The sequence below is a fragment of the Myotis myotis genome, unplaced genomic scaffold (assembly GCF_014108235.1).
Source record: "Myotis myotis isolate mMyoMyo1 unplaced genomic scaffold, mMyoMyo1.p scaffold_m19_p_17, whole genome shotgun sequence".
Taxonomy (NCBI): domain Eukaryota; kingdom Metazoa; phylum Chordata; class Mammalia; order Chiroptera; family Vespertilionidae; genus Myotis; species Myotis myotis.
The window spans coordinates 7,097,954-7,110,368 of NW_023416321.1; the positions used below are offsets into that span (position 1 = coordinate 7,097,954).

Genomic DNA, 12,415 nt, shown 5'->3' on the forward strand with positions numbered 1-12,415 from the left:
GGGGAGCAAGGCTGAAAGGCACCGCTCCAGGGGAGCCTGCCAGGTCTCCTGGGCTGTGGCAGACGCCTACCTGCTGGGCCCACATGTTTACCTGAAGGGTGACCCAGGGTCTGAGCCTTGGTTTCTCTGTCTGTAAAATGGGTCACTTTGCAGACTCCGCCTCTTTTGTGGGGTGACCGGCCCTGCCTAGGAGGGAGTTGGAGAGCGGTGAGATGTGGGCTGACACTGCCCTCTGGTGGCTGGAGCTGGAGTTGCTGGGCTACAGTGTCTGAACCTAGAGCAAGCATGTCAAACTCAAAGGCTAACAGGGGCCAAATAAACAAGGTTTACATTTAGGTGGACTACAAAAAGCCAAAAGCTTCAATTTTCATAGAAACGTAAGTTTATTTCAATAGAGACATGCTGAATACAAAAGGCTGAAATAAATGAGTCATCATTAACTTAAAATAATAAAACATTTTAATAAAAATTAATATTTTTTCTTGAACATTAACTTACCAGACACTGAATAGCTGCACACATTAATAAGCATAACACAAATAAACCTATTTTTCTTGTTCTCCGAAAGCAAAATATTTCCTGTTGTGCACACCAAACAAGTCAGTACAAGACTAATGACGTAGCCATCGGCTGCTAAAATATTCGCTGCTAGTATTAGTGGAGAGAAATGGTGCGCCTGCGCATAAGATGCGTAAGGAAAATGAATGCAACACGACTATAGTCATCAGTCATTAGCGAACGTTGTAGTTCGTTATTGATAATTATCTGTAACAGGATATTGTAAAAATTAAGTTACAACATTTTTGTTAAAACGTTTCTTACATACCGTTATATCGGCTGGGCCGCAAAAATATTCGTTGTGGGCCACATGCAGCCCGCAGGCTGGGAGTTTGATATGCTTGATCTAGATGGTGCCACCACCTGGGGACCTGGAGGGTCCCTCTCCTCTCTCTTTGTCTGCTCCATTCCCTGCCCTCCTTCTTTACCCCAAACTCCCAGGGACCTCAGGGCTGCTTTTTCATGAGCAGGTCAAATCCAGTTCAACAAACATCTACTCAGCAGGAGTTGAATGACCCTCTACTGTATGACCCGTTCTATGCTGGGTGTTGGAGCTACAGAGCTGTTTAAAACACAGCGAGACAGTCCGGGAAGCTGGAAGCTGGAGGCTAGTGGGGGAGCCACTGGGCAGAGCTTCCGTTTCATGAATGAATGAAAGTATGACACTTCCCAATAGTGGGGAGTCCTGTGTGGCTGGAGTGGAGGGGATGGCAGAGGGGCAGGGGGGTGAGATGGGACCCCCCCAAACAGGAAGAGTATGACTGTTGGCCCCTTATTGGCATGGTGACAGTAAAACGATGTGCTACGGAAGAGGAGAGGCTGACCAGTGATTTTCTTGTGGAGGATGGGGAGTCATGGGGGGGGGGGGGGGATGATGGAGCAGCAGCCCGGGATGCGGACCCCAGACTTTCAAAGGCTGGAGGGGTGGCTTTTAATTTTTATTTTTTGAATATATTTTTATTGATTTCAGAGAGGGAGAGGGAGAGGGAGAGATAGAAACATCAAAGATGAGAGAGAGTCATTGATCAGCTGCCTCCTGCACGCCTCACATTGGGGATCGAGCCCGCAACTAGGGCATGTGCCTGACCGGGAATCCAACCAGCGACCTCCTGGTTCCTAGGTCCACACTCAACCACTGAGCCACACTGGTGGGGCCGGGGATGGCTTTTTAAATGTAAGTAATTCTCTTCTGCAGATGGCATGACTTGCTCTGGAAGGGGAGTCAGCAAACTAGGCCTCATGCTTCTTTGAATACTTAGACAATGTTCTTGACGTGGCCCCTTGGCCTGCGAAGCCTAAAATGTTTTCTATCTGACCCTTTTAGAGAAAGGTTGCCAGCCCTGGGGGCCTGCACTGCCATTCTCCTCCAGCTCTCATCCGCCGTGGACTGAGGCACTAACTCCCGGGCATGTCCAGCCGGCCTGTGCTCGGAGCGCCCCCCGCGGAGAGTGGCTGTGCCCGTGGGAGGGTGCTGCCCACAGACAGAACCGTGAGGGGCTGCAGGTGAGACACCAGCAAGTGCCCGCGCCAGCCACTCGCCCATCTGACAGATATTTAGTGGGCACCTCCTGTTCGGGGCGACGGGAATACAGCAGGGCAGAGGGACACGCGGTCCTCGCCCTTACAGAGTTTCCTTCTAACTGGGGAGGGAGACAAGAAGCCGTCCAGCAAAGCCACCACATGTGCCATGTGCTCGGCAGAACACAGCACGCTGCAATCAGGGACTGATGGGGCGAGGAGCAGAGGATGGGTCTCTCAGGAAGAGGCATGTCAACCAGCGACGTTCGTGCTGGCGTGGGGTGGGCGGAAGCAAGGACAAAGGTTCTGAGCAGGAAGGAGCCAGTGTCTGTGTCGGGGAACGGAAGAGAGGGGAGGAAGACATGTGGCCCCCATGGCAGCATCCACCATGAAGACGGGCTCTCGGAGCTCTGACACGGAGCATAGATTTCATTCTACGCTCAATGGGGAGCACTCGAGGTTGACGTGACACGATTGCATTTATCTTGTCAAAAGCTTTCTCTGCCCCAGCCGGCGGGGCTCAGCGGTTAAGCATCGACCTATGAACCAGGAGGTCACAGTTCGAGTCCCCGTCAGGGCACGTGCCAGGATTGTGCCCAGTGGGAGGCGTGCAGGAGGCAGCCAATCAATGATTCTCTCTCATCATTGATGCTTCTCTCTCTCTCTCTCCCTCTCCCTTCCTCTCTGACATCAATATAAATATATTTTTAAAATGAAATAAAATAAAAGGCTGTCTCTGATTTCAACCCCCACCCCCACCCCCTATTCTCCCACCACACGAGGAGATTCTTGTTCAGTGTTGGGCTCTGGGGACACCAAGAAGCATGAGCCATGGTGCCTGCCCCTAGATCAGTGGTTCTCAACCTTCTGGCCCTTTCAATACCGTTCCTCATGTTGTGACCCAACCACAAAATTATTTTCGTTGCTACTTCATAACTGTCATGTTGCTACTGTTATGAATCGTCATGTAAATATCTGATATGCAGGATGGTCTTAGGCGACCCCTGTGAAAGGGTCGCTCAACCGCCAAAGGGGTCGCGACCCACACGTTGAGAACTGCTGCCCGAGATGGTACTCAACTCCCCTCCCTGCCTCAACCCTGCCCCAGCTCCCCTCCCTGCCTCAACCCTGCCCCAGCTCCCCTCCCTGCCTCAACCCTGCCCCAGCTCCCCTCCCTGCCTCAACCCTGCCCCAGCTCCCCTCCCTGCCTCAACCCTACCCCAGCTCCCCTCCCCAGGACACCCCAGGACACTTGACACAATGTGTTCCATTGGAAGCGGGTTTATTTGGGTTGGTTTTCCATGGGGCTGGGCTGGGCTGGGAGGTGGCTGAGCTCTGAAATCGGTGCTAGGGCTGTTGGTCCCCTTCCTCAGCACTGCGGCGGCCGAAGTCCATCCATCCATACGCTTCTTCCTCTTCCTCCAGCCACGGCCCCTGCTTCTTGGACAGGTCTGCGGGGCAGAGGCGGGAGAGGCGGTGAGGATGGGGAAGGACGCCGAGCCCCGGGAACGAGGCCAGGGCCCAAACAGGCTGGGGGAGGCAAGCAGGGAGGGCTGTCCGCAGCTCCTACCTGCCACCGGGTGTGGGGGATCCGGGAACCTCAGCTGCCTTTGGTGGTGAGCGGCTGGGCCCAGCTGGTCCAGCCAACGTGCCTCCAGGGCCCTCTTGGCCTCTGGGCCCGAGGGTGCGTCCTGCAGCTGCGAGCGGGGCTTCCAGGAGGCTTCTGAGAAGGCGGCCAGAGCCAGAGCCAGGATCAGCGCTTGCACGCAGAGCCGCTGCATCTTGTCTGCAGAGGGAGCAGGGCCCAGCTTAGGGGAGGGCAGTCCAGACACCAGGGGCAGGGGCCTGGGCCAGGTGGGCTCCAGGTCCCCCCCCTGCTGGCAGGTGTGCAAGTCTGTGAGGGCTTGTGGACTGTTCCTGCCAGTGCCCCCCTCCCCCTACCTCCACGCCTTGCCCCTCTCCTCCTTCCCTACCCTAATTCCAGCGGCTGCTTTTCTTAGAGGAACGATTTCTCAACTGTTATGCACAATTCGAAGCCACGTGAGCAGCTCTGTGGGTGTTTCGGTCTTGTCATTTAGGCAAACTTTAAAAGTAATAACCAAGGGTCCAGCCGGCGTGGCTCAGTGGTTGAGTGTCGAACCATGAACCAGGAGGTCATGGTTCGATACCGGGTCAGGGCACATGCCCAGGTGACTAGCTAGATCCCCAGTATGGAGCGTGCAGGAGGCAGCCGAGCAATGATTCTCTCTCATCCCTCTCCCTTCCTCTCTGAAATCAATAAAAATATATTTAAAAGACAAAAAAGAAAGGGTGATCTCTCTCATCCTTGATGCTTCTCTCTCTCTCCCTCTCCCCTCCTCTCTGAAATCAATAAAAATGTCTTTTTTAAAAAGGACACCCAGCAGTGTTAAAGGACCACAGGGATCGCTTTGGAGACCTCCCGCACACTCACCGTGCCCAACACTAGCCAGGTGGGTTGTCCAATATGGTAGCCACTGGCCCCAGGTGGCTCTTTACATTTAATTAATTAGATAAAAAGGTCCTCCCTTGCACTAGCCGTATTTCCGTGCACGTGTGGCCGGTGGGTACCGTATCGGACAGTGCAGGCATAGAACACTACCATCGCCACGGGAAGTTCTTTCAGACAGAGCTGGTCTGGGAAAGAGCTTGAGATGGGGTCCAGGAACCCGGGTTCCAGGCCCAGCCTTACCCAGTCATTTGGGTCACATCTCCCTCTGGGCCTCAGTTTTCTCATCTGAGAGATGGGAGAATAGCGTTTGTCTTTCTCACCTCCCAGGGCTGGTGAGAGGGGGGGATATGGAGTGAGAGGGTCCCGGCTGGGTCCTGGTGAAGCAGCAGGTCAGCTCGAAGGCAAGGGTCGGGAAGCCAGGGTGGTCCTCGTGCTGAGACCCAGTCCCACCCTGGGTGAAGGGGAGGGTCCCAGCCCTGGTGACACTGATGTGTGAGCCTGGCAGGGTGTGGGGCCCCATCGATGCTCTTCCCAGCCTCTCCCTCCCCTCCAGATGCTCTCACCTGCCGAGCCGGGAGTTGGGTGATGCTGAGGTCTGCCTGGTGCCTCTCGGTTCTCTGCTGGGCCGGTTGCTCTAGCCCTGCCTTATAAAGCCCTTAGGCCCCTCCCAAACCCTCTGTTCCCATGAGGCCAGGCTCCCTCAGCACGAAGGGCCCTGCCCCACCCTGCCATTTCGTCAGTCACCCGGATGCGGGGGGGAGGAAGGGGCGTTGAACTTCATGGCGAGGGGCAGAAGCAGGGTAGGGGCTGTTCTTCAGCTGGGCATGGGGGCAGGCAGGAGGCAGGCTTCCTGGGGTCAGGAACAATGTCCCCACCATGTCCTCGGGGTCAGGCGTCTGGTGCGCATCCTTTAGGCTACTTCCCGTTGGGGGGCAGGTGAGGCAGGTGGACCGAATGACCTCAGACTCAGAAAGCATGTCTCGCCCATACTGATATTTGAAGATCAGGGCGGGTGTGATCAGAGGGTGACGTATTGATCTCCTGTCCCATCTGCACACAGGACGTGTCACGGTTATCAGGAGCAATGGGCCGTGGGCTGATGGCCTCGCTCTCCCTGCCCCGTGGCCACATCCTGGTTGGCTGTGAACCCCTTCACCTTCCCTTACCTGGAAGCCCCGGAGTGTCACCCCCTCTCCTGGTGCCCTCTGTGCTGGGCTGGATTTAGCTTGCAGCTACCCCACATCTCACCAGGTCTGCCCCTCATCCCCGCCTCTTGCAAACCCTACCCAGGGCCAATTCCTTGAGGCTCCTGTGCCTCAAGGGAAGGCAGTAATCACATAACGCATTCATCACTTTTCAATATAAAAATACATCTTCAGCCCTAACTGGTTTGGCTCAGTGGATAGAGCATCGGCCTGCGGACTGAAAGGTCCTGGGTTCGATTCCAGTCAAGGGCATGTACCTTGGTTGCGGGCACATCCCCAGTGGGGGATGTGCAGGAGGCAGCTGATTGATGTTTATCTCTCTCATCGATGTTTCTAACTATCCCTCTCCCTTCCTCTCTGTAAAAAAATCAATAAAATATATATTTTTTTAAAAAATACTTCTTCAGATGGTTAGCAAAGAGACTAAAGGGCTTGCCCAAGATGTTCCAGAAAACTAATGGAACGCTTGTTGACCTGGGTTGTTTTGTTTTGTTTTTTTAAATATATGTTTTTATTGATTTTTAGAGAGAGAAGAAGGGAGAGAGAGAAACACCAATGGGAAAAAAGCATCATTGATAGGCTGCCTCCTACAAGTCCTCTACTGGGGACCGAGCCTACAGCCCACATGTGCCCTGACCGGGAATCAAACCCGTGACCTCTTGGTTCCTGGGTTGATGCTCAACCACTGAGCCAGTTGGGCTGGTTAGCCTGCTTGATAAATCGCTGTCTTGACCTCGTTTGGACGGATGTAACTAGCTCTAGGCTGTTATTTATTTTTCCAAAGCTGGGCCTAGAGATTTTGCTTTTGTTCGTGCATCATCAGGGCCCCTCCCGATCTGGATAAGAGGCCGTGGTACCCACATTCACAGCCAGCTTTGCCGAGAATTAACAGGTGATGAAGGAAGCAGGCTGTGAGGTGTCCATGGCAACCAGTGGCCAAATGTTCTGGTGACTGACCATCCTGAAGCAGCGCAGGTCTCGGTGACTCAGCAGATGGAATAAATGAAAATGGCAAAAGCAGTGCGGGCATTGGTGACAATAATTGAGGCACAGACTCTCAGAGGCAGAAGAGACTTTGAGGGGGCTTGAGGGAGCAGCTCTGCTCACATCCTGGGGAAAGGAGAGGCTCATGTTGCTGTGGCAACGGGAAATGATACGCTTTCAGCAGAGTCCTGGTTGTACCACAACCCAAGTCTTGATTTCTACTGGGCGGGGGGGGGGGGGGGGGGGGGGGGGGGGGGCGGGGCATAGGGGAGCTGTGTTCCTTGGCTTGTCTTGGGCAGGCTGGTTGCACGGGGGTGGCAATTCCACCAAATAGAGGTGTGCCCTTCCTCCCATTGGTCAGCGGGGTGGAGGGCCGCTCTTTTAGGGCACTGGTGGGCGTGCAGCCGGGGCTCACGTTCACAGAGCTCACCCCGAGGAGCTCGCCATCATGGAGACTGCACGGTCTCCTCACAAGGGAGCCTGCTGAGCTTTGGGCAGCTCCTTCCCTTTCTGAGCTGTGTTTTTCCTCCAGGAAGTGAGGACAGTAACTTGGGAGAGAGTGTCCCGCAAGCTGATGTGCATCAAGCACCAGCTCGGTGCCCAGGGTGGCACGGGTGTCTGGTTTGTTTGCACCTCCTTCCCTATCGGCTCTGGGCGTCACAGCCTCATCTGTGAAATGGGGGTCGTTCATTCCTACCTCACAGGGCCGCCATGTGACAAGGTCTGCGCGCTCACTTTGCACACAGCAGGGCCCTTTACCTCCTTCGAGTCTTGAGGAGGGCAATTCCCTAAACAGCATCGTCTGTGAATCCAAGGTTTTCCCTCCGCTGGCTGCGTGACCCAGAGGGACCACCGCCTGGAGCTGCCACTAGAAGAGGCAGCAGGGATGGAGCCTATGGAGGCTGGATCTCAGAGGTCACAGTTCAATCTTTGGTGTGGGGCGTGCAGGAAGCAGCCGATCAATGATACTCTCTCATCCTTGATGTTTGTCTCTCTCTCTCCCTCTCCCTTCCTCTCTGACATCAATAAAAATATATTTAAAAAAAAAAACAACAATTCAGGTCTCTGTCCACCTAATTCTGGGATCTTTCTTCTCCCGGGGGGTGGGGTGGGGGTGGTGGGCAGAGAATAATGTTCCCCCAAAGATGTCCATCCCCCCCAACCCCCGGGACATGTGACTATGTGACGTTACATGGCAAGAGGGACTTGGCAGCTGTAATTAAGGTCACAGAATTTCAAGTAGAGCGCTCTATCTGGGGTATCTGAGTGGGTCCCGTTCAATCGGATGAGCCCATAAGAACAGAGAAGGTTCTTTGGCTGGAGGCAGAAGTGACGTGGCTGAAGGATGAGTCTGAGATCTGAAGAATGAAAGACTTGGCCTGCCCTTTCGGATTGAAGAAGGGCGGGTGAGGGCAGCAGGCGGGCAGGATGAGGTGTGCGGGTGGCCGTCAGAAGCAGAGAGGGGCCCCCGCTCAGGCCCCACCTCCACAAAGAACTGACTTTGGCCAACGACCTGGATGAGTTTGGAGGCAGGTTCATCCCAGAGCAGCCGTGGGCAAACTATGGCCCGCGGGCCGGATCCGGCCCGTTTGAAATGAATAGAACTATTGAAATAAAAGACCGTACCCTTTTATGCAATGATGTTTACTTTGAATTTATATTAGTTCACACAGACACTCCATCCATGCTTTTGTTCCGGCCTCCGGTCCGGTTTAAGAACCCATTGTGGCCCTCGAGTCAAAAAGTTTGCCCACCCCTGTCCCAGAGCCCTCAGGAAGGAACGCAGCCCTGGCCACCGCTCGATTTTGGCCCAGGGAGCGCGCTGAGCCTGGCTTCTCACCCACAGGCTGCGAGAGGATGGACTTGTGTTGTCTGAAGCGCCTAAGTGGGTGGTGATTTTAGGGCAGCAACAGAGAATGAACGCGAGGGGCCCCAGCCTCCGGAAGGCTTCTTCCTGTCAGCAAGAACCGGCTCCGGGTGAGTGTGCAGGTGATTTTCCAAACACAGTTCAGGGAGATGCGCGTTAAGGTTTTGGGCTGCTCGTCTATTCCATTCTCACTGCAGGGAGTACGCACCGGCAGGAAGCCAGGGTTTGGATGAGGCCCCGGGGATAGGAGAGGAGTGTGGTGGCCCTTTCTTTCCTCCTCGCTTTGGTGGAGTCTAGGTTCTAGGGGAGGGGTCACACACACACACACACACACACACACACACACACACACACACAACAATGGTACCCAGGCAAGGGGAGAGCATTTCCTGGGGAGGGAGGCTCTCCAAGGGCACCTCTGCCCACCTGGCCACAGGTGGCCTCGGGAAACGTCAGTGTGACTGATGATCACCTGCCGGCTTCCTGATTGGTTATCGATGGAGGAAAAGTTGGAGGCTGATAATGACGCAGTCACCCTGTCCCAGGCAACAGGGCCTCGGAGGAAGTGAAGGTGCTGGGACAAATAGTGACACCTGGGAGGGGTTCATGTCAACATGGGCATCCGTGATACCTCCCAGGGCAGGGACTGGGGCTCGGGAAGTAGGAGAACGACGCATGGCCTTGCCTGCTGTCCGGGACCAAGAGGACAGCCAGCTGCTGCTCTCAGCTGAGCTGGGGAGGCCACCCACCAAGCTCAGGGGCCAGGGACAGGCCTGGCTGCCCGGGAGAGAGAGCAGGAGGTGCCCCCAATTTAGCCTCTGCCTTCCCTCTCTGGCCTCCCCTGGAACATTCTCCCCTGATGCCCACCTGTGCCTTGGAGACTGTGGCTCTCAATCCCCACTTCACATTGAGATCACCTGGGAGCCCTAAGCCCCACCCTCACAGGCCGCTCAGACCCCACAGAGCCCAGTCCTCCCAGATCAGAAGCTGAGGGCGAGGCCTAGACGCCTGGCTGGAGTCTGCGGGACAGGGGTTGGCAATTCTGGGCTGGAACCCCAGCTCAGCAGCACCTCCTGACTCTCCAATCGAAGGCGAGTCACAGACCTGAGAAGGATCCAGGTACTCAGGTACTCGTGGCCCGTGGTGAGGGTTGGCCACGTTAAGTTCTAAGTACGGCTCTGCTATCATTCTGGGGATTTCCATCTCCACAGCCTCACCCGCCTCAGGCTGCCGCATTGTGCTGACTAACAGGACAACCTCCCCCTTTCCTTGGTTACTTTCTTCTCCACTCTTCCCCGCAATAGTCCCTGGCAGCCCCCTCCTGAGCAGGTTAAGGCCCCCTCCTCCATGTAGGCCTCACACTAGCTCCTCAGGTCTCCCCACCTTCTGCCTCCCACAGCACTGGGTCACCCTGGCCTCCACCCTGGGAACCGTCTTGCCTCCCATATCTTTTTTATTTTATTTTATTTTTTTGCCCCAATCAGGAATTGAACCTTGACCTCCTGGTCCATAGGTCAAAGTTCAACCACTGAGCCATGCCGGCGGGGGGTGGGGTCGTAGAGGGGGGGGTTCCCATATCTTAACAGTAACACCTCCCACTGTTGAATGAGCGCTCACAGGCATATGACCGCACTGAACACTCAAACTCAAGCCCAGAACACTGTGCAGGCTCCCAAACCCAGCGAATGCCCTCTTAGGATTTGTGCGTTTCACTCTAAGTAAATTTTATTTAAAAAAGAAAGAACTGTAACAAACAGGGTGAAGTCTCCTGTGCATTTATTTTGAAATGTATGCAAAATAAGATGGCTGAACAGATAGGAGATCGAGATAATGAAATTATAAATTATAGAATCCAGGTGGTGGCATCTGAGGGCCCACATTACAATTCAACTTTTCTGTGTGTTTTGAGCATTTTCATAATGAAGTATTGGGAAGTGTTTTGTTGAGCAAAGTCAGACCGTGGTTTTAAATGGGGAAATAATGCTAAAAGCACCTGCTAGTGTGAGAGAGAAGCAGCTCCTCGGTGCATTTCAGAGGCGAGGGGGTGAGGGTCAGTCAGCCAGGTGAAGGCGCTCGCCGCAGGCCCCACAGGTGGGATGAGGGAGCCGAGCTGGGAACCGGGCAGTCTTCTTGGACTCCGAGTACTGCTGCCTCTCCTCACCCATAGCCTCCTGGCCCGCCCTCCAGAAGCCCAATCGACCTTCCCTGCGACCTCCAGTTCCCCCACCTGCCTGGGTCTCCCTCTGCCCCACCTGGCCTCACTCTCCTCCCTCCCAGCCTGCTCCCACGGTTTGTCATTTCAGTGATGTGGGATGCACCCGGCTGGCGGCTCCTCTTCCGCTTCAGAACCTGCCAGGCTGTTCCCCAGTTCTTGACAGAGGACACCCCCGCTTCCTGTACCCCTCCCCGTGCAAACAGGAAAGTACCTGAAAGTGGCCAGTTGATTCCATTGCAGATTAATATTCTGCAGCTGGGTTGTTGCCTGGCAACCTGGTGTATCATCTCTCCCTTTACTTCCAAGGTTATCTGACTGTCAGTCCCCTTCTCCCGGCCATGACCATAGTTATATGAGCCCCGTCTGTCCTTTTCTCCTTTCCTCCATCACTGGAGGGTGCAGTCCCTCCCCCAGGGCCCTTCATCCAAAACCCTCCTGCTTGCTCAGAGCCCTGTGCCTTCACTTTTTCATTTGTTCATTCATCCATTCATTCATTCATCTATTTATTTTTAAAAAAAATTTTAGCCAGTTTAACTCAGTGGATAGAGCGTCAGCCTGTGGACTGAAAGGTCCTGGGTTCAATCCCAGTCAAGGGCACGTACCTTGGTTGCAGGCCCCCACTCCCCCGGCCCGGGCCTTGGTCAGGACGTGTGCAAGAAGCAACCAACCGATGTGTTTCTCTCACATCGATGTTTTTCTCTGTCTTTCCCTCTCTCTCCCACTCTCTAAGCATCAGTGGAAAAATATCCTTGGGTGAGGCCTGGCTGGCGTGGCTCAGAAGTTGAGTGTCCACCTATGAACCAGGAGGTCACGGTTCAATTCCCGGTCAGGGCACATACCCAGGTTGTGGGCTCCATCCCCAGAAGGCAGCCAATCAATGATTCTCTCTCATCATTGATGTTTCTCTCTTTCCCTCTCCTTCCTCTCTGAGATCAATAAAAATATATTTTTAAAAACGATATCCTTGGTTGAGGATTAAAAATATTTTTTTTCTTTAAATGCTTTTCTGTGCCAGGCACGGTGCTGACCCTGGGGACCCAATGGTGATCAAGCAGGTCTTTGTTCCTTGTCTCTTGGAGGGGAAGCAGTGTCCTGAATGTTGTGGTGGGGGAAGTGAGCAGAGAGGCCTCTCCTTACCCCTTACTTGAACTTCTCCTCCCTGTAAGCCTGCTGACATCTACAACGCGTTTTCACCTCCCTCTTCCCCTAATAATGGCGATTGACATTTAGGGAGCACTTGTCTTATAATCCTCATCACAGCCCCACAAGAAGGGTGATACGATGGCCCCTAGTTTATAGCCAAAGAAACTGAGATACCGAGATTGGTGATTGTTGGTAGAAGCAATCCACCACGGGCCTTGAGCGTTCCTGTGCGCCAAGAATGCAGGGCATGACCTGTCTCTACCTGCACCGTGTCTCAGGGCTGTGTTTGAAGTGAGTAACCTCAAGGCATGAGGTAATGTCTCCCTATGGGTCAAAGAGCAAGCTTGCTGCTGCTGACTGGAAAAACAATAGATTAAAAAACAAACAAACAGCCCAGCCGGCGTGGCTCAGTGGTTGAGCATCGACCTATGAACCAGGAGGTCACTGGTTCGATT

The 12,415-nt window shown here is 54.2% G+C and overlaps 1 protein-coding gene across 2 annotated transcripts; it reads right to left on the bottom strand.

Annotated features, from left to right (window-relative positions):
* Positions 1-3,341: 3,341 nt before the first annotated feature.
* On the bottom strand, positions 3,342-5,964 carry GAST (gastrin). Of its 2 annotated transcripts, none has more exons than XM_036340546.1 (3): positions 5,110-5,964; positions 3,647-3,862; positions 3,342-3,527 (listed from the first exon to the last, which is right to left on the bottom strand). In XM_036340546.1, the coding sequence occupies exons 2-3, from the start codon at positions 3,855-3,857 to the stop codon at positions 3,424-3,426; spliced, it is 315 nt and encodes a 104-aa protein (XP_036196439.1). In that variant the 5' UTR covers positions 3,858-3,862; positions 5,110-5,964; the 3' UTR covers positions 3,342-3,423. The 2 variants fall into 2 exon arrangements, with proteins under 2 accessions (XP_036196439.1, XP_036196438.1); XM_036340545.1 differs by lacking the exon at positions 5,110-5,964 and adding an exon at positions 4,050-4,284.
* Between the last annotated feature and the right edge of the window lie 6,451 nt (positions 5,965-12,415).

Coding starts and splice junctions, on each gene's coding strand:
- GAST (XM_036340546.1), bottom strand. CDS start 3,857: ATGCAGCGGCTCTGCGTGCAAGCGCTGATCCTGGCTCTGGCTCTGGCC. Junction 3,528..3,646: donor TCCCCCACACCCGGTGGCAG/GTAGGAGCTGCG, acceptor TCTGCCCCGCAG/ACCTGTCCAAGAAGCAGGGG.